This window comes from Globicephala melas, chromosome 11 (assembly GCF_963455315.2).
Source record: "Globicephala melas chromosome 11, mGloMel1.2, whole genome shotgun sequence".
Taxonomy (NCBI): Eukaryota; Metazoa; Chordata; class Mammalia; order Artiodactyla; family Delphinidae; genus Globicephala; species Globicephala melas.
This window is the reverse complement of record NC_083324.2, coordinates 67,779,122-67,804,943: the sequence shown is the minus strand read 5'-3', so window position 1 is coordinate 67,804,943 and position 25,822 is coordinate 67,779,122. Positions and strand designations below refer to the sequence as shown.

Below are 25,822 nucleotides of genomic sequence, written 5' to 3'. Positions count from 1 at the left end.
TCCTCCAAAGCTCCTATAAAATAGTACAGATGAGACCAGAAGAAAATGCTCAACTTTTATCAATGAAGTGTTTGTGAATGTTGCCTTCAAGGCAATTTGACTTAAATGATACCACCCATAAACCCTAAACTGTAAGTTGAATATGTCTGGTGCAAATCCAATGCGCTCTTTACCACGCTGATAAATCTAGATAGGAGAGTTACAGAATATTTGGTACAATTACAAGAGTTCTCAGAGTTACAAGTTTTACATCTTTCACACTCCACATTCAACTGTTTAAAATACCTTAAATCAGAAAATGGGATAGTTTTACTCCTGAATGTTTTGGTATTGGATTTTACATCCTTATCTTTCTTCTCTGTAGCCTCTACCACTGCTAACATTCCCTCCATATTGAAATTTTTTCTTCTCTTGTTTTTAGAGGCTCAGTTCTTTCCAGGCTCATCTGGAGACCTTGGATCACTTCCCAAGCCATTCTTTCTCCATTCATCCCTCAAATGTAACTCTTCTACAGGGTTCCATCCTTGGCTCTTTTCTATTTCAGGGGATGCCATCTCAACCCTGAATCCTAAAGAATCTCAACTCTGTAACTCTAGCTTCAGATTCTCTTCTAAACTCCACACCTGTATATCCAAATTCCTATTGGGTATCTTGGAGTGGAAGACACACAAGCCCCTGTAATATGACACTCTTTCATTCAAGAAACATTTAATCAATCACTACTCTGTGTCTGGCTCTGTTGTAACATAGACAAAAATCCCTGTCTTCATGGAGCATACGTTCTTGTGATGGGAGAGAAAATGTACACGTGCATGTCTGTATGTATGTATGTGTGTAAATAAAATGATATAAGTCCTTTGGAGAAAATAAAGCAGAGAAAGGAAATAGGCAGTGCTCAGGGATGCAACTGAATATGGAAGCAGGAAAGGCTTCATCTCACATGACATATGACCAAAGACTTGAAGGAAGTGAGAAAGCAAACCACTCAGATATCTAGGAGAAAAGCATTCCAGGCAGAGGAAACAGCAAATGAAGAGGCTCTGAGTGAATGTTATACCCAGTGTGTACAAGGATCAGTAAATGTGGTTGGAGAATCATGGGGAGATAATATCAAACAGTATAGGGTCTTTAGATCTCAGGAAGGATTTTGGCATTTATATGCTACATGTCTCACGGGAGGATTTTGAGCAGAGGAGTGTGACACACCATCTGACACATTTTTTGCTTGTTTCTTTGTTTGTTTTGGCTGTGTTGGGTCTTTGTTGCTGCCCATGGGCTTTCTCTAGTTGTGGCGAGCAGGGGCTACTCTTTGTTGCAGTGCACACGCTTCTCATTGTGGCGGCTTCTCTTGTTGCGGAGCAGGGGCTCTAGGCGCGCGGGCTTCAGTAGTTGCGGCATGCAGGCTCAGCAGTTGTGGCTCGTAGGCTCTAGAGCGCAGGCTCAGTAGTTGTGGCGCACGGGCTTAGTTGATCCACAGCATGTGGGATCTTCCCGGACCAGAGATCAAACCCATGTCCCCTGCATTGGCAGGCGGATTAACCACTGCGTCACGAGGGAAGTCCCCTGACGCATGTTTTAACTGGTTGCTGATGTGAGGATAGATTGAGAGGGGCAAGGGAAATGGGGAGACAATGAGGAGGGATGTGTAATGATCAAGAAGACAGATGGTGGCTCACACCAGGTGTTAGCAATGGAGTGATGAGCAGCAGTCAAATCTTGGATGTAGTTTGAAGATGGAGCCGACATGATTTCCTAACAGGCTGAATGTGGAGTTGCTATTTCTTGAGATGGAGAAGACTGTTGGAGGAGCAGGTTTAGGGAGTAACAGGAATTTAGTTTTGGACACGTTAAGTTTGAGATCCAACTAGACATCCTTAATTGGATTAAAAAAGTCTGAATTCAGGATCTTTTCATCTTATAGATGATATCTAAATATGCCTCCTCTCTCCTCATCTTACAGGAACTGCTGAGAGGTCTATCTGCCCTGGATCCCTAATGAATGGGAGAGGAAAAGGGAAAGAAAAAAGAAAAAGAAGTCTTCCCTGGGAGGTTGTAGCCTCAGAATGACACTTGCACAGAATTGCACCATGGGTGTGCATAGCCTAAGTGGGCCAGAGACTTTCAAATATTAACCTTGCTTTGAGATGATCCTGACTGAATAAGTGCTTAAGGATCTAACAGAAGAAAACTCAAACCTGTCTGGTTGAGGGCACATTCATCTTAGGCTTTAAGAAACAGCCACAGATAATTTTTTAAGGGCAATGACCTGGCAAGCAGTCAAAGGTACTTACAGAAAACAAGAAAGGTTGAACGTGAACAAGAACTATTAAAACAACAGAGAGCAGAAACAGACCCATGTAGACTTCAGATGCTGAAATTAACAGACATAGGCTTTAAAACAACTATGCTCAACATGTTTAAAGAAATAGACAATGATTTGAAAATATATGCAAGGAATACAAATGACAACGCATTTGAAAGAAAATAAGAATCAAATAGCAACTGAAATTAAAACTCAGTGGATGAATTTGACAGCAGATTGGACAAAGCAGAGAAGAAAATTAGTGAGATGGATGATAGGAGAGGAGAAATTATCTAGACTAAGTATTGGAGAGAGAAAAAGTTGGGAAGTATAGAAAAAGAGGGCAGAAACATAGAGGGCAAAGAAGAAAGTCTAATATACATTTGGAGTTTGATAAGAAGGGAAAGAAAGTGAGGCAGAGGCAGTATTTGTAGAGGTAAGAACTGGGAATTTTCTAGAACTGACACAAGACACCAAACCACAGATTCATGAGTCCCAGTGAATCCCAAGCAAAAAAAATACAAATAAATCTACACCAAGGAACATAATTCGAAAAAGAAAAAATTACAGGAAAGTAAGGCCACAAGTGAGAAAAAGCAGATTAATTTCAGAGGTGCAATGACTAAGTGGTAGTTGACTTCTCAACAGCAACAAGGAAAGCAGAAGACAGGAATCATATATTTAAAGTGATGAAAGAAAATAACTGCCAACCTACATTTTTCTATCCAGCAACGTCTTTCAAATAAAGAGGATGAAATAAAGACTTCTGCAGACCAAACAAACAAACAAAAAAACTAAGAGTTTGTCACTAAAAGATTTTCTCCTAAGGAAGTTCTAAGAATGAATAAAGAGTAAAAAAAGTGGTAAATAAGTGTGTAATGCAAACAAAGAGTGAATATATAAAACAGTAAAAAATAATGCCTCATGGGAGTTCACTTTAAAAATTAGATATAGATGAGCAAAAAGCACATGAAAAGATGCTCAACATCACTGATTATTCGAGAAATGCAAATCAAAACTACAATGAGGTATCAACTCACACTGGTCAGAATGGCCATCCTCAAAAAAAATCTATAAACAATAAATGCTGGAGAGGGTGTGGAGAAAAGGGGAACCCTCCTACACTGTTGGTGGGAATGTAAATTGGTACAGCCACTATGGAGAACAGTATGGAGGTTCCTCAAAAAACTAAAAATAGAGTTGCCATATGATCCAGCAATCCCACTCCTGGGCATATATCTGAAGAAAACCATAATTTGAAAAGATACATGCACCCCAGTGTTTATTGCAGCACTATTTACAATAGCCAGGACATGGAAGCAACCTAATTGTCCATCAGCAGAGGAATGGATAAAGAAGATGTGGTACATATATACAATGGAATATTACTCAGCCATAAAAGAGAACAAAATGATGCCATTTTCAGTAACACAGATGGACCGAGAGGTGTCATACTGAGGGAAGTAAGTCAGACAGCAAAAGACAAATATCATGATATCGCTTATAGGCAGAATCTAAAAAAATGATACAAATGAACTTATTTACAAAACAGAAATAGAGTCACAGACGTAGAAGGCAAACTTATGGTTACCAGAGGGGAAATGGGGGGAGGGATAAATTGGGAGATTGGGATTGACATATACATACTACTATATATAAAATAGGTAACTAATAAGGACCTACTGTATAGCACAAGGAACTCTACTCAATACTCTGTAATGACCTCTATGGGATAAGAATATAAACAAGAGTGGATACATGTATATGTATAACTGATTCACTTTGCTGTACACCTGAAACTAACACAACATTGTAAATCAACTATAGTCCAATAAAATTTTTTTAAAAATAAATAAAACTGGCATAACACAATATAAAGGTGAATAATATAATTTATGCTAATAAAAAATAAAAATAGAGGCATAGACTTAAAATACAAGTCAACAATAAAATTATAAATCAGGAGAAAGATAAAGGAAATTAAAGTGTTCAAAGGTCACTGGATATACAAAATGGGAAAGTAGTGTTAGATGATCTTTATTTTTGATTATGTATGTAGGATGCACTGTCTAGGGTAACCACTAGAACACAGAAATTGACTGCAGTAAATGGATCGTAAGAAAAGGAAAAAGGAACAAAAAAAATCAGTGTCCTCAGTGGAATAGGAAAAAGGCTGTAGCACTTCATGCTCAGCTGAGGGCAAGGAAATGAAGGTGTCCACGGTCTGAGAAAAAGACGGTATGAAAGGAACCTGAATGTAGATGTAGGATAGGAATAGACAGGATAAAGATACATAACACAAAACACGCAGTATAATTGCTGGGTAGTATTATGAGCTCAGCGAGGTCCATAATCATGATTTTAAAGTGATTTTAAGCAGTACTGTGTGTTTTTCTCCAGCCAAGTTTGGCTGCATAGGTGCAGGTGGCTGGTGAGCAAAGAGGCTTAACAAGGATTTAATGTGGTTAAGGCTTTCACAAATGAGTAGAGGGTGCATGCTACCATGATTATAATAATGGATTATGGAATTTTAGCTGGAAAGGAAGGAAGTGAGGAAATGAGAAGAAATGAAGGAGAATCTAATGATGGTAGGAACAATGGCTGGTAGCTCCATCCGTAGTCTGGGTAGTAGAGGGAATGAGCTACAGAATGTGGACATGGTGATCAGAGAATAAAACGCTTGAAACTGAGATAATGAACAGGTCACAGTTACTGATAATGACAAGGTGTAGGGTACCACTGCGTGAATGAGTAATTTCAGACGGAGTGGAAGACATGATCATTGGAGGAGTTGAGGTCAAGGAACTAAGAGGTCAAGATCATGTACGTAGATATTTTTTGGCATCACTGAGAATTATGACAAGCAGGAATGGCTGCATAATTTGTGAGGCTCAGGACAAAATGAAAATTCAAGTGTCTTTATTCAAAAATCATTATTAGAAATTTCAAGACAGTGACAGCAGAGCATTAAATCACATGCAAGTTCCTCTGAAGTGCGAATCCCTCTGCAACGGCACACTGTGCACACCATGAAGCTGGCCCCGGAGACTGGGACAGCCCTGGAGAGAGTGACAGTCATCTGGGGACTGAAATCTTCGGGGAGGGACGGGTGTGACCCAAGGGTCCAAGATGACTGCAACAACATGTGGGTGTGAGGTCAGAGTGATAGGTTTTCAGGGAAGAGGGCAATGAGAACGGAGAAGGACATCTCCCTCACCTGCAGGTGAGAAGTCTGCAGGGAAAGCAGCATCCTGGGTTTCCATTAGAGCAAGAAGGTGAGGGAAAAGCTCAGAGAAGAAGCTGAATTTACAGGGGATTTTGTGGATGAACCATGGCTGCCAAGGGCACACAGAAAGTTTTCAGGAGTGGGGAAAGTAGGAGATGGGGCCAGACAAGGGCCAAGCAGAACTGATGGGGATTAGTGTCAGGATGAGCACGGACAGACCTGGGAGTCCTGACATCCTGGTGATGGCTGAGGTGAACCAGGATAAAGGGTGGAAGGGATGTGACGGGTCCTGGTGGGCTCTAGATTGATGGTGTTGATGAGGCAGTAGACGGTGGTGGGAGGACGTGTTGGGGATCCCACCAGGAACAGGCAGAACCCTGGCAGCAACTGTGAGGTCCTCTAAGGGGAGTGAGTCTGGGGATGACAGACGATCACAAGTAGGACAGTGGTGCATGGCAGAGTTTTGGGTTTTTTTAAAAATTGTTTTCTGGGAACTCCCTGGTTGTCCAGTGGTTAGGACTCTGTGCTTCTACTGCAGGGGCACGGGTTCAATCCCTGGTGAGGGAACTAAGATCCCGCATACCGTGCGGCGCAGCCAAAAGAAAAAAAAAAAGTGTTTTCTAAATATCAGGTACTCCTGGGAGAGAGAATATAGAGTGGGAAATAAGAGAACAAAGATAAAACCCTGGGGAAAGGAAGAAAGAAGCCAGAAAGCACATTGAAATCAAGCAGCCAGAGAGGCAGAGGGAGTGTTGGGGGGAAGCATATAGGGATTTCAAAAAGGAAGAACGTCATCTATAACCAAGAAGCCAAAAAAGACTGAGAATTGTTACTAGGCTTAATAAAGTGACAGTTATTGATCTTTTCATATGTCACTAAGAATACTGATTAAATATCATTTACATGAGATATTTTAGTCCTACCTGATCTCCCCATTCATTAATCATGGGCATATTAATATCATCAATAAATACAGTCATTTTTCTGCCTCCAGGTGGCCCATATGTGCTTCCCATCCTCTTATCCACATAGCTTTCAATTGTTCTCTAGAGAAAAGGAAATAGTCTGTCTTATGCATTACATTTCAATCCATTTCTAAAAATGATGAACATGCTTTTCAGAGTAGAATATAATTGACTTATTTAATATATGTAAATATTGTTATTAAAATAAATATTGCAAACTTTAAAAAATAAGTTGTTGGAATATTAATCATTAATTTATATTAAAAGACACTCCAATGTTCAGCTTCAGCTTCAATATTAGGCCAAAACATGCTATTTTGATTTGGCCTCAGTGTCAGCCTTAGGAAGGTTAAACAGCTGAATACCAACTTCAACACCAATTCTTTTGAGAGAGATATATATATATATATATATATATATATATATATATATATATACACACACACACAGTCAGCCCTTCCTATCCACAGCTTCCACATCCTTGGATTCAACCAACTTCCATCAAAAGTATTTGGAAAAAAAATTCCAGCAAGTTCCAAAAAGCAAAACCTGAATTAGCCTCACACTGGAAACTATTTACTTAGCACTTATATTGCATTTACAACTATTTACATAGAATTTACATTGTACCAGGTATTGTAAGTAATCTAGAGGTTATTTTGGAGTACATGGAAGGATGTGCACAGGTTACATGCAGACACTACCCATTTTATGTAAGGGACTAGAGCATCCACAGATTTTGATACCAGCAGGGATCCCGGCACTAATCCCCCATGGATACTGAGGGACAACTATATATATATCAATGTTTCATTTGCATACAGATTTTATTGTATCAACCACTTAATATATTTAATATGATAATGACTACAGCAAGTGATGAGCTTTACCTGAAACATCATTGGTTCTGTGGCAGATGAAAAGTTTAGACTTTTAGATAACTGTATTTCGGGGTCATATTTTTTCAAATAGGCCTTAATCATTACAGTTTTTGCAGTTCCCTGCTCCCCCGTGAGTAAAACAGCCTGCAATCGTAGGATAATCATGTTGAAAGGTGTTATAAGATGTTTAGTTTTAAATATATTAAGGTTCTAGTAGCCATTCTTTCATTCTATAAACTAATGCAACTAATTTTTGATTACTTTTAAGGATTAGACCTACATCAAAATAAATCCTAGTGGAATTAAAGATTTAAATGTAAAATATATGCTATAAAAGTGCTGGAAGAAAGTGTGGGTGAGCAGTCACGTAACCCCTGGAAGGACTTTGTAAGCAGATATCCACTTTCCTTAGCACGCTGGAAGTCAGCATTTCAGGGAAGATTGAGTTGGAGTGAATCCTGGGACCTGGAGTTCATTTGCCAAATAGGTTTCCCTGAAATGACACCACCTCCGGCCCCTCGTACTTTAATTTTTCCACCAATAGGTGTAAAAAGGGATGTGTTTCTTACATGGTTTGCAATCATCTAAGAAACTGAAAACTAAAATATTGCCTGCCATGTCAGTAAATGAGGATGTTGCAGCCATCAAGCCATTACATTACAGCCACCCAGACGGCGCACCCTGAGGAGACTCAGGAAGAGAAAACACAGGATACTGGCCCCAGATAGCTGAGGTGCGTACCAAAGGGATGATTTCAGTGAGCCCAGACTCTTGTATCTTCCCATACCCAGAAAAGCACTAAATTCCTTAACTTGAGATATCTGGGGTTTTTTTCATTAACGGTAATTCTTTGGTGCTCCAACTACCTGGTCTTCTGTTGCAAAAACTTCTGTATATTCTGGCTTCCCCCCACCCGCCTTGCCTCTTTGGAACATTTTTCTCAGTGCTACCTGAGATGCTGTGTCCCAGGTCTGAAGTCCTAAGAATGTCCACCAAATAAAACATAACTCTCAACTTTTAGGTTGTGCATTTTTTTTTCAGTCGACAAAACTATCAAACTTACTTTATGCTGTTTTGCAATGGTGTCTACCAAAAAATTTGTTCTAACATTGTCAACATTTGGAACCAAAATTGATGAATATTCCGGAACACTGTCAGTTGGATAATAATATGGCTGAAGTTTCTTATTCCAATGCTCCCAATCACCTATACAATAATTAAAGCTGATCTTAATAAAACTGCATTCTTCAGAAGTTATCTCAATACAAAACACAAGTGCTATAAACAATTAACAGAAATATATAAACATTTAAAACATTTTTGTAAAACACGTTAACATATCTGCTTATCTAATGTATGTGGCATTTGATAATTTAAATTTGTTTTTGCCTCTTTACAAAGTCAGCTTTAAATTGCTAATTATTTATCCAGAGAGATCTTGGTCTGAAATGGAATTACAACCAATAACAGGTTTAGTATCTGGTAGGAAAATCACATTAACTAAAAGGATGGGAAAGACCAAAAAAGGGATTGTAGATTACTGGACATAGGATGTTTGCCATGAGAAATGGGAAAAAATAAACCTGGCCCTAAAACTAGTGTTAATAGAGTGCCCAGATTCCTGACTTATAGTCACTGCTAATTTACTGACTGATATTATTGTTATAACAATTATTGTAAGTGCTTTTCATCAATTCTAAGAAAAATATTTTATTTACATTTTATCATCTCTGGAACGTTCCTTTCAATCTATTATGTCAGAATCGCTGCTGGCTATGCAAACTTGATGAGAGATGTTCATACTTTTGCCATTTAAATTGAATGACTTGCATTGTTGGTATTGCATTCTTGAATTTAACTGCCATTTTAAAGATCTTCCAAAAGATACCATGATTCAGAATTGTACCAAAAAAGTTACCGTGTATACAGAATGCTTGGAAAGAGAGCAGAGGAGCACACATTTGATAGTAGCAAAACAAACATTCACCACTGGGGGAATAACCTCAATGTCAACTTTCCTTGCAAATTACAGAGTTCTATGGTTAAGTGCATGTTTAACTTCTAAGAAACTGCCGAAGTGTTTTTCAAACTGGCTGTATATTGTGTACCGTTGTGTAGTTAGCAAAGTGGATATACTATTGGATGTGAGAGGTCCACTTGTTCCACATTCTCTCCAATATTTGGTATTAGTAACCTTTTAATTTTAGCCATTAAATTAATTAGAATTTAGTCATTCTAGTGTCTGTGTAATGATTTTGCATTTCCCTGATGACCAATCATGTTGAATATCTTTTCATGTGCTTTTTTCACCATTCATAAATCTTCTTTGGTGTAGCATCTATTTAAAATTATTGTCTATTTAAGAAATTTGGATTGGCTGGCCACTTGTTATTATGAATTGCAAGAGTTCTTTATGTACTCTGGATAAAATTCTTTTATCAGATATATATTTTTCAAACATTTCTTCCCATTCTGTGGCTGGAATGGGAATTTTATTTTCATAGTGACTTTCAAATAGATTTTAATGAAATCAGGATGTATGAGTGCTCCAACTTTGTTTTTTAAAAATTGATTTGGCGGCTTCCCTGGTGGCGCAGTGGTTGAGAGTCCGCCTGCCGATGCAGGGGATGCAGGTTCGTGCCCCAGTCCGGGAAGGTCCCACATGCCGCAGAGCGGCTAGGCCCGTGAGCCATGGCCACTGAACCTGTGCCTCCGGAGCCCGTGCTCCGCAACGGGAGAGGCCACAACAGTGAAAGGCCCGCGTACCGCAAAAAAAAAAAAAAAAAAAAAAAAAAAAAATTGATTTGGTTATTCTAAATCCTTTGCATTTCCATAAAGTTTTATAATTCAGTTATAAATTTCAACCAAACAAAGTCTATTGGAATTCTCACTATGATTGCACAGAATCTATAGATCAATTTGGAGAGAAATAACATCTTAACAAAACTGAGTTTTCTGATTTGTAAATGTGATTTAGTTTTCCATTTATTTAGGACTTCTTTAATTTCAGCAATTTTGTGGTTTTCAATATACAGATCTTACACATATTTTGTTAAATTTATCCCTATATATTTCATTTTTTGAATGCTATTTTAAATGGTATATTAAAATTTCAATTTGTTGTGAGCATGTAGAAATACAAAGTATTATTATATATTGTTCTTTCATTCTGTGACCTTAATAAACTCATTTACTAGTTTTTCGAGGATGGTTATATTATCTGCAAATAGAGATTTACTTGCTCTTTTCCAATCTATAGGTATTTCATTTGTTTTTTCATGTTTATTTATTTACTGTCTTATTGCACTGGCTAGAACCTCTAGTACAACGTCTAACAGAAGTGGTGAGAAAGGAATACTCTTGTCTTGTTCCTGATCTTGGGAAGAAAGTATTCAGTCTTTCACCATTAAGTATAATGTTAGATTTTTTGCAGATATTCTTTATCAGAATGATAAAGTTTCTATTCCTAGTGTACTGTTTTATCATGGAAGGATGTACAATTTCATCAAATGCTTTTTTAAAAAAATGTTTATTTATTTATTTTGGCCATGCCAGGTCTTAGTTGCGGCACGTGGGATCTTTGTTGTGGCATGCAAACTTCTTAGTTGCGACACACAGACTCTTAGTTGTGGCATGTGGACTCTTACTTGCGACAGGCATGTGGGATCTAGTTCCCCAACCAGGGATCAAAGCTAGGCCCCCTGCATTGGGAGCACAGAGTCTTACCACTGGACTACCAGGGAAGTCCCCAAGTGCTCTTTTTGCATTGATTTAGAGGACTATATAATTTGTTTGGTTTTTACTCTATTAATATGGTGAATTACATTGACTGGTTTTTAAATGTTAATCCAACCTTCCATCCCTAGAATAAATACCCACTGGAACTCAATATGTTATCCTTTTATATACTATTGAATTTCATTTGTTAAAATTGTATTAAGAAATGTGTGTCAATATTCCTGAGGGATAATGGTCTATAGTTTTCTTTTCTTGTAATGTCTTTCTCTGTTTCTGGTATCAGGACAACACTTACAAACCCTTATAAAGTGGGATGGGAAGTGTTTCTTCCTTACATTTTCTATATTTTGGAAGAGTTTATGCAGAATGAATTGGTATTATTTCTTTCTTAAGAATTTGATGTACTTCACCAGTGAAGTCATCTGGGCCTGCAGTTTTCTCTGTGGGAAGGTTTTAAACTATAAATCAAAAATTTTTAGTAGATATAGGGATACTTAGGATATCTATTTCTTCTTGATAAGGTTTGGTCATTTGTGTCTTTCAGGGAATTTATCCATTTCATCTACATTGTCAAATGTATTTTCATAACATTGTTTCTAATATTCACTTCTTATTTTTTAATGTCTTTAGGGTTTGTAGTAATGTTCCTTCCTTCATTCTGAATCATGGTCATTTATGTCTTCTCTTTTTTTTCCCTGATATCTCTGGTAAGAGATTTACGAATTTTATCGATCTTTTCAAAGAACCATCTTTGGATTGGCTCTAGATTCTAAGAGAATTCATAGCTAGATTTAAGGGTGCATTTAACTGTTAGTTTCTTTTAGGGAGAGGTGAGCTGGGCCCTACCACACACAGGAGGCTAGGGGGCTGAGGTGACAGCACTGGACTTTGCCGAGTCTGCGACGTGTAAGTAGGATCCCATCTGCTTGGTTCATTCTCTGCTTATTCTGACATTTCCAACAGAGAAGTTCTAAGACTGATCTGTCATGAGCATTAATTACCATGCTTTGCAACATGAAGAATCTGTGTTCTCTATACTGCTACCCTTCCTCTTCAAGTAAGAGAAAATAGATGCTGTAAGAAGTGTTGCTAACTTATTTATGTTAGATTTCACTGAGACCACTACAAAAGGAGGAGAAGTCAAGAGCCTCTGTAACTGTTCCCAGCCTGGCCCATATGCAAAATCCTACTGTTCCTTGCATATATGCCCTTTAAAAATGGTATTAGCAATTATGTTATTCATGATTGGTTTAATATTTCCCCACAGAAGAGTTTACAGAGTTTATCTTTTTTCCATTAAAAATATGTCATTTTATTTCAGGTATAAGTCACTGTGCTTACCATAATCAGTAACATAAAACTCATACATGGTTTGATTCGTGCCCTTAGGTATTTCTGGTAAGTCTAACTTGCTCTCATGATTTCGTAAAAAGGCTTCAAGCTTGTTTCTGCTTTCCAATTCCAGAAGGGCTCCTAAACTCCACATTAGAGCAAACACAAATAATTTATGAAGATGTTCGACACATGAAACGCCACCTTCTTCTTTGGAGGGAATTAAACCTTCCAGAAGATTGAGAGACTGAAAATATTTAAAATACAATAAAATAAAGGTTTGTATTTAGATATTTTAAATAAACATTTAAAAACAATAATAAATTTAAAAGGAGAGAAAGAGAGAAGAAAACAAATATATCTCCAGATATTGCTTGATCAGTGTCCTACAGCTAGCAGCATTTAGAAGAAAGGCCATTGTGCTTTAGGCAGACTGCATGATCTAGCAGAAAGGATGCCAAACTGGGAATCTGGAGGTATCCCGGCTCATGCCACTAACATCTCTGAGTCTCAGTTTCCTGATCTAAAAAGCAAAAGGCCTAGACTAGATGTTTCCTAAGGTAGCTTCTGGTTCTAAAGTTTGGGTATTCCAAATTTTATAGATCAAAGATTTTATTTATTTTAACATGTTGTAAGGCTCAGCAAATTGTGCCCCAGGGGCCAGCCACCTGTTTGGCAAATAAAGTTTTACTGAAACACAGTCACACTCGTTCATTGTGTCTGACCGCTTTTGCAATGCAACTGAAGTGCTGAGGGACTGAGACAGAAAGTTGTGCAAAGTCTAAAACATTTATTTGCCCCTCTAATAAAAAGTGTGCCAAACCCCATATGGCATCAGAAAGAAATGTATCTACGGTAAGATATCCTTTGTCTTTCATAACAAAATTATTTCAAGATAAGATTTGCACTTAATTTGGGCCTCACGTATCAGTTCTAAGCTACCCACCCTCCCTGACTGACATCCCTTACACTAAGAGAGAATCAAAGCACTAGAATGGGATAATGAGAGATCACCTATGGACTAGAATCGGGAGAGCCTCTGAAAAATCTATGATTGGTTCTGTTTCTTCCAAAGACTAATAAGAAAAACAGAAGAGGGGGAAAAACATAATTCTACAAAATACTTGGAGAATTGTTCAAAGGTTTTCCCTATCTAATATATGTAGCAAATTGGCAAAGCCAAGACTGCCACCCAAATTTTCCTGCTTGCCACCAGCTCTTTGTTGTGCTTTTCTGTAGGACTTCCAGCTTTATTTATTTAGTCTACTCTCATATTTGGTCACTCTTTCTGGGAAGATTATACTAAGCTTGACGATGGGAAAGATAGTTCATTCCTCTTCCCCTGACAATACCGCCCTGGGAAGTGAAACTCATGAAGAGATGGCAGTAAGAGCGTCAATAAGGTCTTTAATAGGAATCAAACTTCTCAGAGGCTTCACTTCCACGTCACAAAAAGATTCTGACGGACTGCGTGAATTTTCCATTTCAGATACCTCTAAACTGCAACTGCGTGGTGTGTGTGTGTGGGGGTGGAAATCTCACATCTAAGTCATGAATGTACAAAGAAAACAACTTACTTGCACAATATAGTTGCATTCTAAGAGTTGCATTTTTGGACTGAGGTTCAGTTTCATAAATGTATATATATCCTCAAATATTTTATCATACAGACTTAGGAATACAGAAGCTTCCTGTGTAGTACGCTTCTTCAACCACGCCTGCAGCAAAGAAAGTGAGTCTCTGTTTATAAGAGAGTGAGACGTGGAAATACACTGAACGCGCTTCTGTGGGTCTGTTGTCCCCACCTGCAGTATTGGCCTCCAGCTGAGAGCAGAGCTGCTGATGTAGACCATGCCCATCCTAGAAACCGTGGCCGGAGAGGCGTTCTCAATATTGTGGACTTCAAACAAAAGCTTACAAGTAGGGGCCATGGGGATGCGATCTCCATTGGCCAGTGTGAGGGTTTTGTTGTCATCCAACACGGAATTTAAGTTCTCGATCCAAATGGCATCAACAGGGCCGTCTAAAACGAGGAAAATGTTTTCACCTGCCAATAATGAAAACAGAAAATCACTTTTCACCTGCAGATAATCAAAACAGAAAATTAAACCAATACTGTGTTATTGATAAACTGGCAGGGGAAAAGAATGATCACCAGAAAAGAGTTTATGTGTACCCTTTTTAGCTTTTAATGTTTTTCTCCACAGAGTAGAAAAAATCCCATCTGTCCAATCATTGGTCGCCGTGTCCAGTCTGCCAAACATCTGAGGAGCCGTAATAGCTTTTGGATTCATTCGCATTTCTCTATGAGGCCTCCCGCATTCTGTTAGTGCCTTCATCAGGATTGTTATAACGGTTGTCTTCCCAGAACCACTGGGCCCAAGAGTCATCAAACCATGGCGTACCAGAGACGTCTCATATAACTACACAATGAGATAATCAATTGAAAAATGTAACTTATGACATTCATAGAAGTTTTGTGCAGAAATTTTAAAAGCTTTAAATAGGCTTTTCATTAAAGTAACTTGTTCACTATTTAAAAGAAGAGAATATGCCCCCTCAAAAAGTTGTTTTTGTCTTACTAGAGGTGGATAGCAAATGAGCAGCACGTTATAAAACGATATAAGTGATAAAGCAATGACAATGTGGAACTTTAATTACATTTTGGAAATAATTAATTCAGGACCTAGTTTTGGGGTCTCAAACTACTGTTCCTTGTGATTTTAGTTTGCTGATGCATAAGGAGCAGTTTGTGTGGTGATATTGCCCCCCGGTGGTAGAAAGCAGCAATACAAACCAACTCAGCCAAGACCCAAGTTACACACACACCAGCCTTCTGATTCCCCAGAAGCACGGCTCGAGGTGAGGATTCCTGTGCAAGTGAGTGCTCACCAGGGAAACTTTTAATGGAGTAAGGGAAGCAGGACAAAATGGGGAGAGGTCAAACAAGGTGTGATTGAGGACAAAATCCTGTAGCAGGGAGACTTAAGACTGGCCCTGCGGGGCACTTTGGAACATAAGTTACACCTCTGTGTTTGTTCCATCTGGAAGCAGGAGAGCTTGACTTTCCTACTACATCACCCACAACTCCTTAACTAAAGAAGGTTGTTTTGGGAGCAGGGGAAAATAAACTCCCATGCACTGCCTGCGCTTTGTGCCTGCCAAAAAATGTGGGGTTGGTGAACCCTCCTGCAGAGAGTGGTATATATATGTGGGATTGGAATCACAGTTCTAGAAGCGGGGGAAGGGGTGCATGGAAATGGTAAAAGAGATTCAAGAAGACATAGTAAGAACATGGACAGTGTCTACTACAATATCCTGTCTATCTTTTCTTTTAATAAAAATAACGATTCAAAGGTCTCACAGCTGATCAGAGGTAAAATTTGAGTTATTCTCCTCACATTTTAGGTAGAAATGTATTACCTCTGTAATCCATAGTTTAAAAGCAGCAGAGGTACTGGCTATATTATACTCAACAGTCATGTGTTTGACATTAAATAAAAACACAATATTCTAGTGCCCCACCAAATGAGGTGACTAAGATTTCAGTACTCAATATACTGTATACATATCCATGTAAAATGACGTTTTCACAGAAATTTTTTAAAAATGTTTAATGGTTTCCAAAACATAGATGATGAAAAACACTTTGATTTTTTCCCTATATATTTCCTTGTAAGATTTGGATCTGTCTCATACACTTGAACTGCTTACAATGTGGCAAGAAGAGTAAGTTAAAAAAAGAATCGTTCTTTTTCAAAAGCAGTTTTTAACGCTCTGCACAATTTCGGCATCTTCACTTTTCAAAAGCCCTGGAAAATACCCCCAATGCATCAGGCTTGTGGGGATTTAATGCAGCATCGCTGCTACAGCTTCTTGGCTCTGCTTGGTAAAAACACTGGTAGGTTGTCACAAGGATGAAATGTGACGGATAGAAACACACCAAGAGACACAGGCAAAGGATTGAGTTTAGGTGTGAACATGCCCCCACACAAAGCAGGAGCAAAGTATCACCCCCAGATTCCTCAGGCTCCATGCCCTATGAAGGCCCCCAGCTGTGGGAGATGCTGCCCAACTGGCACAAGAGCCAGCTGAGTCATTCCATCTCCCTGCGTTTTTATAACCTACTATCCCCTCCCAACTGTTCTCGAGATTCTGGTTACCACCTAACCTAACCTCATCAGGTGTAAGTAATTTCAGTAACTGCTTGATTAGTATAAATCCACACTAACATCCCTGGGACCAACCCCTCTCACTGAGGACTCTTCTTGCAATGATGTGTTTTAATTTAGTTTCAACGTTTACATTCAGTAAGACTAACTTCACAAGTTCTTCTCTTCAAGTGACAATCTTTAACAACACCCACTGAGCATCATACTGATAACAGATTAAAAATGTTTTACCTGCACAAGCTTGAGATTCCAGGGTGGGTGGTTAATCAAACCTTCCAGTTGAACCTGGTTGGCTACTGCAGCTTGCAGTTCCACGTAAGTATTACTATCTAGTTGTAATCCTGGAAACAGGTCATTGATTAAGCTGAGGAACAGGGGTTCATCTTCATCAATCTAAGGTGGCAGAGAACAAATTTACTCATTCAGTCAACAACGAAGCTTGTAGCAGACGCTCACAGCACTTATCACTTCATGCCCAGAGAACCATTTTATTACTCTCCTAGCCACATGCGTAGGCCCTAGTACTTTCTCCCAAACACCACCACGGAATCCACATTACCTACAGCATTGCACCCAAAGTTCCCTGGCATTCAAGGTCTTCTCCAGTCTACTGCTCCAAGGTCTGATCTCATTTCTTTATCCTATGAATGTTCTGCTTCCCACAGACAGGTATATGCACTAACCTTAAAAACATGCAAGTAATAGTTCCAATCCCATGAGAAGAGAGTATTAATACTTCACTTAAATTAGGAAAAGATCTGTAACCCTGCATGTCTGGCTCATCCAACACTGGCTGGAAAACTGCACCAGAGCAGCGTTCAGTCTCTCTTGAAAGCAGCAGGTTGAAGTAAATGGACTCCAATCCTTATTTACCACATCTTTAATACCGAGATCACCCCATGCCCAACTGCTGACCCCCTCTGAATTTTTCCCATTCTCTGGTGGGGGAGGGTCTCCGGATACTTTCTGGAACTCTCGTCTAGAAGTTTCAGGAGTACCATTATTAATGGAGGCAGTGAGCTATACTCTGGAGGGAGCAGAGGATTTAGCATCAGAAAGTCTCATGGACTTTTGTTCCAGCTTATCAACTGACTGTGATTATGGGTGAGTCCTACACACGTGCCTCTCCCATAAGGAAAATGGCACCCATATCCCCCAGAGTGGTTGTAGGACTCAAACAAGACAATACCCCTGGATAGGTTTTGTGATAGTCATGAACTACACAGATGTTAGTTGTTAGTTTTGTAACTAGAATGCGAGCTCCTAAGATCCATTTCTTTCTCAACCTTGTACTCCTAGGGCATGGACATGATATGTAGCATACAGAAGCCCCTGAATAAAAGCCACATGAACCTGTCCGTCAACCAGTTTAAAACAACCTGGCTGTAATTATGACAAGCATGAAATCGGTGAAATAATTACTATAATCTCTACAGCAAACTTTTAAGGCATATTTGGAAAACAGAAGTGGTGTTGGTGTTTTGGGAGAGACATAGCTAAGCTAGTCACATACAGAGAAAGCAAAAAAAAGCTTTCATGGTTCCCTATGAATCCAGATTTTCATATTTAGAATCTGTGTAACATTATGAATAATGGACTGACATTTGGAAGCTGGAGCCCACTGATGAAGCCTGTTTCATGGCACACAACTGATAAAAGGATGTATTTGCAGCCCATGTGGGTCATACAAAGCCATGGCGTTTTTTGTGGGGGAGGGGGGTTGCCTTCCTCTGAAAGCTCAGCTCAGTGGTAACTTCCCTGCAATTTTTTTTTTTTTTTTCTGCGCCCACACAGCATACGGCATCTTAGTTCCCCAACCAGGGACTGAACCTGTGCCCCCTGCAGTGGAAGCGTGGAGGCCTAACCACTGGACCGCCAGGGAAGTCCCACTTCCCTGCAGTTTTTAATGTTAACAGCTTCATATGAGCCAACCCCCACTTGTCAGCCAGGTCGAAATCTTGAAAGAGAAATTAATTCAGAGAAGAAAGATACCAATTTAGAAAGGTTCATATCTCTTAGTCCTCTCATGACGGTGCTTAATTCACTCTCTTCTGGTCTGGCTCTTTTTTGAGATCCAAGTGTCCTCAGTACAGACAGAATATTTCTCAACCCAAAGTCATAATGAACCTAAGATGAGAAAAGAAAGAAAAAAGATTACTCAATTGAAAAATTCTAAATGTAGCCTCACTATGTATTACATGTAGATATTCTGATACTTATACACCATAGTTTTGGAGTGGCTGAGTGGCAAAGTTTTATTAGCTCAATTCTCCCGCCTTTCCTTTGACTGAAAAATGATCACTCCTCTGGAAAGATCAAGCTGTGTGATACAGTGTTCACACCTTAAGTATCTTTTGAGAACAATACAGTCTGATAGTCTGAGTGGCAACCATTTAAAATGCATGACCAACAGGTTACATACTATGTGATTCCCTTTATGTAATATTCTTGAAATAACAAAATTATAGAGATGTAGAAAAGATTAGGGCTACAAGGGGCTATACGGATTTGGGAGAGAGGTGAGTGTGGCTATAAAGGGGTAGCAGGAGGGAACCTTGTGGTGATAAACAGTTGTGTATGTTGGCTGTGGTGGTGGTTACATGAATCTACACGTTTGCATAGGACTACACACACACAAACACACACACACACGAGCGCATGAAAAATTGGTGAAGTCTTAGTAATTTCTGTTTATTGTACCAATGTCGATCTTCTGGTTTTGTTACTGTACTATAGTTATAAGATGTCAACACTGCGAGAAGCAGAGTGAAGAGTGCACAGGACCTCTTGTACACTTCTTTGCAACTTCCTGTGAATCTGTAGCTATTTCAAATTAAGGAAGTTTTAAAAATACGTAATTAGGGGGCTTCCCTGGTGGTGCAGTGGTTGAGAATCCGCCTGCCAATGCAGGGAACATGGGTTCGAGCCCTGGTCCGGGAAGATCCCACATGCCGCGGAGCAACTAAGCCCGTGCACCACAACTATTGAAGCCCGCGCACCCTAGAGCCCGTGCTCCACAACAGGAGAAGCCACCGCAATGAGAAGCCTGTGCACCACAACGAAAAGTACCCCTTGCTCGCCACAACTAGAGAAAGCCGGTGCACAGCAACAAAGGCCCAATGCAGCCAAAAATAAAATAAATAAATAAATATTTTTTAAAAATAAAATAAAATAAAAATACATAATTAATAGGTCAAATTAATTATAAATATACTTTAGAAAAGAGTCAAGGAATTTTTTAACTCCCTAATTAGCATGTATCAAGGTAAAATTGCAAAGTTAAAAAACAAGTTTTCTGCTAGGAGGAAAATAGATATACAAAGTTACCTGTTTAGTAAGTTGCTCTTCACAGAGTTTGTAAAGTACATAAAACTTTTGAGCCAAGATAACATTTTCAAGAAAACCACAGCTTGCAAGTTTAACTCGCATAATGATCTGAAAATTAATACAGTGAGATTTTTCAACTTTAGTGAAAAACAGGTAAAGAACATAAACTGTATTATGCTTTTAAATCCTGATGCATACCTGTCTATCAGGAACCATCATAGCAACAGTTCTAAATTGAATTTTTAAGTTCTCTGGTAGTTCCTGGCGCCCAGCATATCCAGGGTTCTAAAAATTAAAATTGTTTAATTTTAACTGTTGATATAATTTTCATTTCATGAATACAAATACATTTCAAATCCCTACGTCAGATTCTAAGAGGGTATTGAAAAACACTAGATTCATAAAATGTCCCTATTTTCACAAAAATGTGTACTGGACCATCCATATTTATTAATGTCACATCACTCCCTCTTACATATTTCCATTTTCGTTATACTAATAAAGTCACACACGTGCACACACACACACACCACTCTGTGTAGCAAAAATTAAGTATCTGTGTATCTATTTATTAAGAAAATAGAAAAGGAAATAGAAAAGAAAACTGAATAAATACTGGGGTAATTATGATCTAAACTATGTTATCGAAAGAGAAGGAAAATTCATCAGTTTACTTAGGTAATTTTTATTTCATCTCTTCAATTATCCTTTGCAGTGAGAATTAGAGAGTTCTGTGGCTGACAAAGTACCATTTAAAAAAAAAAACAAAACATGGGGATGAAGGGAAATAAAGACAGGAATGTTGAGAAAAACATTGAAAAGGACAAAAGTAGAGGTGGAAAGGAAGCTAGTAAGTAGCAAAAGTCTGAGGACAGGTCAGAACCAAAAGTCCCAAGGGGAAAGTTAGAGGGTTCAAAGGCAAGTAAGGCAAAGAGGAGGCAGTCATTTTAGGAAAGTGCATGAAGAAACCTTCAGTCCCTGAGCATTTACTGGACACCGTCAATAGGCCAGATAACTTGCTAGGTGCTGGGAATACAAACATTACTGGCTGCCTCTCAATACTCCTTTTTTTCATCCTTAGGCACAGAACCCCAGTTGCAAGCTGTGTGCATCACCACCCAGGTTTAAAACCACATTTCCCAGCCTGCCTTGCAGCTGGTGTGATTAAATTCTACACCGTGAGTCACAAAGGGACACAGTGTATGAAATATCCTTGATGTCGGTTTGAAGGCCGTTGATTCAATCAATTGGCTCCAACAGAGATGCTTCTGTAGCATCTTGGGTTATAAGGTGGCCTTGAAGATGGAAACCATGATGGTGTTGAAACACTGAAGGATCTTAAGAGAATACATCCTTAGATGTTAAGCCACTATTTTTCATGTCTCAGTTATTCACAGCCTAATGCAATTATCTAATTGATATTTCCAATACTATTCTTAATCCAAAGGGAACATTAAGATTCTTTTAAATTCTTCTGAGCCACAGCATCACACTGAATAAACTTCTTCATCTAATTTCCTGAGTTATAACTGATCACGTCAGGATTATTAATATTTACTCCCAACTGCTTAACTGGTTGTTTGCTTACATTAAAGCTTATCAGAAAATTTTCTGATTTTTCTTCCTATAATTTATCTTTATCCACTCAGGACACTTAAAACTCAGAGTACTTGTATCATCTTGCGACTTAGAGACTTAACAGAATAGAGATCATTTAAAAGCATCAGTAAAACCAGTTCAACATTAACTTCACTTCTCCAATTTATAAACACCTCTATTTATTCATGCCTTTGGTTTTCTGTCTTTACAACATTGTATCACAAAGCTCTGCCCTCAATCACACGGTAACTGAATTTGTTACAATACTTTGGTATAGGACCTTGTTGAATTATTTTGGAAATTTTAAATCATTTCCATCATCCTTTATTAAGTGTCAGAGAAAAGCCAAGTGTAGAGGTTAAGTAGTCAGGTTTTGATGTTAGACAGACAATAACATCTTTCTCTAGCTGTGTGACTTGAGCAAGTTTTTTTAATTTCCCTGAGCCTCGGGTGTCTTGGTTATAAAATATCTGTCACACAAAATACTACAGGACTATACCTCACTGATCCTTCAAAGTTAGGTGTGGCCAAGTGAATTGTTTTAACCCATGGTTGTGACCTGTGTCACTTCTGGACAGAAATCCTAAGAACCAGAGCATAATTCTTCTTGTTCTCTTTTTCCTTTGCTACAACAACCAGTAACGATTGAGACAGTACCAGAGTAAGGACGTGTAAAGCATCCCCTGCCCTCTCCACCCGATACCATCAACCCGAAGTGGACATGGGGCATGAGAGAATAATACATCCTTGAGGTTTTAAACCACTAAAATTTGGGAGATTGTTATTGTAGCTTCCCCCCTGTCTGATACAATATATAAAATATTTAGCCCATCCCCTTACACAAAATTAGTGCTCAATAAACAGTAGCTATCTTTATTTTTAACATATCACTATTTTATCTTCTGTCTGGATTATTTTTACTACTCAAAAAAAGTCATATAACAGGGACTATACTCTGACCCCTGGATTGTCAGTCATTTACCCACTAATACATGTTTACTTTTATTTGAGTCTGTAACAATTAAACCAATAAATTGCATTTAAAACCTATGTTCTTCAATCCCTTTTAAAATCGCATCAAAAAGTATAAAATACTTAGGAATAAACCTGACCAAGGAGGTGAAAAGAATGAAATAATGCCGTTTGCAGCAACATGGATGGGCCTAGAGATTATCATACTAAGTGAAGTAAATCAGACAGAGAAAGACAAATATCATATGATATCACTTATATGTGGAATCTAAAATATGATACAAATGAACTTATTTACAAAACAAAATCAGACTCACACAGACATAGAAAATAAATTTATGTTTACCAAAGGGGAAAGGGGGTGGGGGAGGGATAAATTAGGAGTTTGGGATTAGAGATACAAACTACTGTATATAAAACAGATAAAAACAAGGTCTCAGTATATCACAGGGAACTATATTCAATATCTTATAATAAGCTATAATGGAAAAGAATATGAAAAAGAATATATACATATATAAAACTGAATCACTTTGCTGTACACCAGAAAGTAATACAACATTGTAAATCAACTATACTACTTCAATAAAAAATTTAAAAATATATAAAACCTATGTTCTCACCATTGTTAAGAAGATTCCAAATTCTGGATTTAAATCAACACAATCACCATCAGAAAAAATGAACTGTTTTTTTCTCTCTTTTCTTGCTGTCAAAACAATGTAAATTTGTTGGGCTGCCACTGATAATACAGGCAATTCAATTCTGTTAAACTCATCAAAACAGCCCCAAGAACCTGACTGTGCAAGACCTGGTATGAAAAACAGTTTATCTGGTGAGTTTTACTTTGTAATATATCTTCTTGACGGCAATCATTTCTCCAAAGCACTCTCAAACAATTTTATATTGAAATACAATCTACGTAAATTTCATACCTGGCTGTTTACAAAGACTTAGTTAATTCCAGTGATATACAAAGGTTTAATTATTTGTACATCATCACCAAAACAATGAAAATAGTACACTGCCAAAATGAAAGTATAGACACATCATTACACCAGGGATGCTGAAGGGTGACAAAAATTTGATTCAGTCTTGATGTGCCACCTCCAGTGGGGATGGGGGTGAAGCAGCCATAATATTGGGGGAAATTAACAAAATAACGGATGCCCCGTCTGGGTCAGATCACTCTGTTCCTTTCTTGTTGCAATGAGAGAAGTGCCAGGAAACTAGGTGAGACAGTGAATGGTCAAAAGGATGTTTATTTACTTCTTACAAAACCCAGCAGGAAGGAAGACCTGGATATTGGGAACATTGCTCCTGTCTATTCTCTAAGGATGAAAACCTTCATTATTTTCAACTGCATGAAATGCTCTTCTTTCTTTTATTATTGCTTCCCCCCACCTACCCCCCCCCCACACACTTTTTCTTCTCTCTCCTTTGGGAATTTCCATTATGTGGATATTGGAACTTATATATCTATCCCTATGGCCCTTAAATTTTTCTTTCAAACTTTCCATTTCTTTTTGCAATATACTCTCTTGGCTAGATATTCCAACTCAAGAGAGGTTTTTTGTTTTTTTCTCAGTTTTTATTTTCAATTTCTGATTATTCCAATTGTTATTCTTTTCATAGCAACTTGTTTTTTCTTTAATTGGTTGTATGTGGTAAATTCTTGAATCTCTCTGAAGCCATTAATCTTAGTTACTTTTGCATTTTCTTTTGTTTCCTCTATTAATCAGTTAAGTGGTCAGTAGGTCTCCTTGCTGTTTGTGAGTGCCTCCTTAATGCCTTCAAATATTGTATGATACTTGGTTATCTCTTCATATGTGTGTATTTCCTCATTCCAAATGCAAATTCCTGTTTGCAGGATGCATGGCTGCCTCTGGCGATTTGGGGGAAGGGATGAGAGAGGCAGGAGAGCTTACCCTCTGGGTCTGGAGCATGAGGTCTGACCTGGTGCAGTGCTTGCCTCTCTGGCACAGGCCTCCACCCAGCACTGATCTTTGTCAGGACTCCCACTTCAGACCTTTTACATGGAGGAAAACTACTGGAGATAGCCACTTCCTTTTCTTTTTCTCTGCTTTCTGCTATAGTTTTGGCATTCTAGGATTTACCTGGTGCTCTAGTCTGCTTCTCTCAACCATCTTCAACCCTTAAGCCAGGAGTGATCCACAGAAGAACTTTCTCTTTGATTAAAAAGTGGTTCTTTGGGTTTAATTTTTTTTAAAGGTCAGGCAATTATAATGAATAATGTAATGAATACCCACGTACCCACCTATCAAATCTTAACAATTCTGCTTCAGATTTCATCCTAAAGAATAAAATATTAGAACCACGGTTCAAGTCCATGTATGTCTCTCTTGGATCCACACTCCCTCCTTCTCCAGAGGTAACTTCTATCCTGAATCTGATGTCAATGGTTCCTATGCATGTTTTTAAACTACTGCTCTTATGCATGTATTCACAAACGCTACGTACTTTGCTCGTTCAAAATTTGTTGTGTGTGTATCTATTTTTCTATATATCTATAAAATACTGTACATATACAGTATAAATACATACAGTATATAATCAAATTAATAAATTTGATTTATTTGCGGTTCTCTGAAGCAGTGCTGCCAACTTACACACACAGAAGAAGTACCAAGGGTTAGTTTCTACACACCCTTACCAACAGTGGTTTGTCAGACTTGTCGATTCTTACCAATTGGCAAGAGTGAGAATGCTATCCCATTATTGTTTTGCATTTCTTAATGATTTGAAGAAAATCTTTCTTTTTCTTTTTTTTTTTTTTTTTTTTGGTCACGCCATGTGACATGAGGGATCTTAGTTCCCCAACCAGGGATTGAATTGACCCCCTGCCCCCTGCAATGCAAGCGCAGAGCCTTAACCACTGGACCGCCAGGGAAGTCCGAAGAAAATCTTTCTTAATGCCGGATATTAATCTTTTGTCAGCTATACAGGTTAAAATATCTTCCCTCAGTCTGTAGCTTATTTTTTTCTCCTTCTTAGAGATGTATCACAAAAGACTGTAAAATTATATATATATATGTGTATACACACGCACACACGCACAACTGACCCTTGAACAACACAGGGGTTGGGGCATGGACATTCCACACAGTCAAAAATCGATATATAACTTTGCAGTCAGCCCTCCCATATCCACAGTTCAACATGAAGGTATTCAACCAATCTGATATCGTGTAGTACTGTAGTATGTATTTAGTTTAAAAAAATCTGTGTAGGGCTTCCCTGGTGGCGCAGTGCTTAACAATCCGCCTGCCAATGCAGGGCACCCAGGT

General features: G+C 38.4%; 1 protein-coding gene across 2 annotated transcripts in view; it reads right to left on the bottom strand.

Annotated features, from left to right (window-relative positions):
• Positions 1-25,822, bottom strand: part of DNAH8 (dynein axonemal heavy chain 8) — a 310,370-nt gene that overhangs the window by 149,679 nt on the left and 134,869 nt on the right. For both annotated transcript variants that reach the window (XM_030870835.2, XM_060307337.1), the window contains 12 exons: positions 23,138-23,325; positions 20,142-20,228; positions 19,944-20,051; positions 18,609-18,743; positions 16,848-17,009; positions 14,621-14,867; positions 14,250-14,491; positions 14,022-14,162; positions 12,454-12,691; positions 8,438-8,580; positions 7,384-7,518; positions 6,452-6,574 (listed from right to left, as the gene is read on the bottom strand). In XM_030870835.2, coding sequence (XP_030726695.2) covers positions 6,452-6,574; positions 7,384-7,518; positions 8,438-8,580; positions 12,454-12,691; positions 14,022-14,162; positions 14,250-14,491; positions 14,621-14,867; positions 16,848-17,009; positions 18,609-18,743; positions 19,944-20,051; positions 20,142-20,228; positions 23,138-23,325 — 1,949 coding nt within the window. The remainder of the gene's footprint in view (positions 1-6,451; positions 6,575-7,383; positions 7,519-8,437; positions 8,581-12,453; positions 12,692-14,021; positions 14,163-14,249; positions 14,492-14,620; positions 14,868-16,847; positions 17,010-18,608; positions 18,744-19,943; positions 20,052-20,141; positions 20,229-23,137; positions 23,326-25,822) is intronic.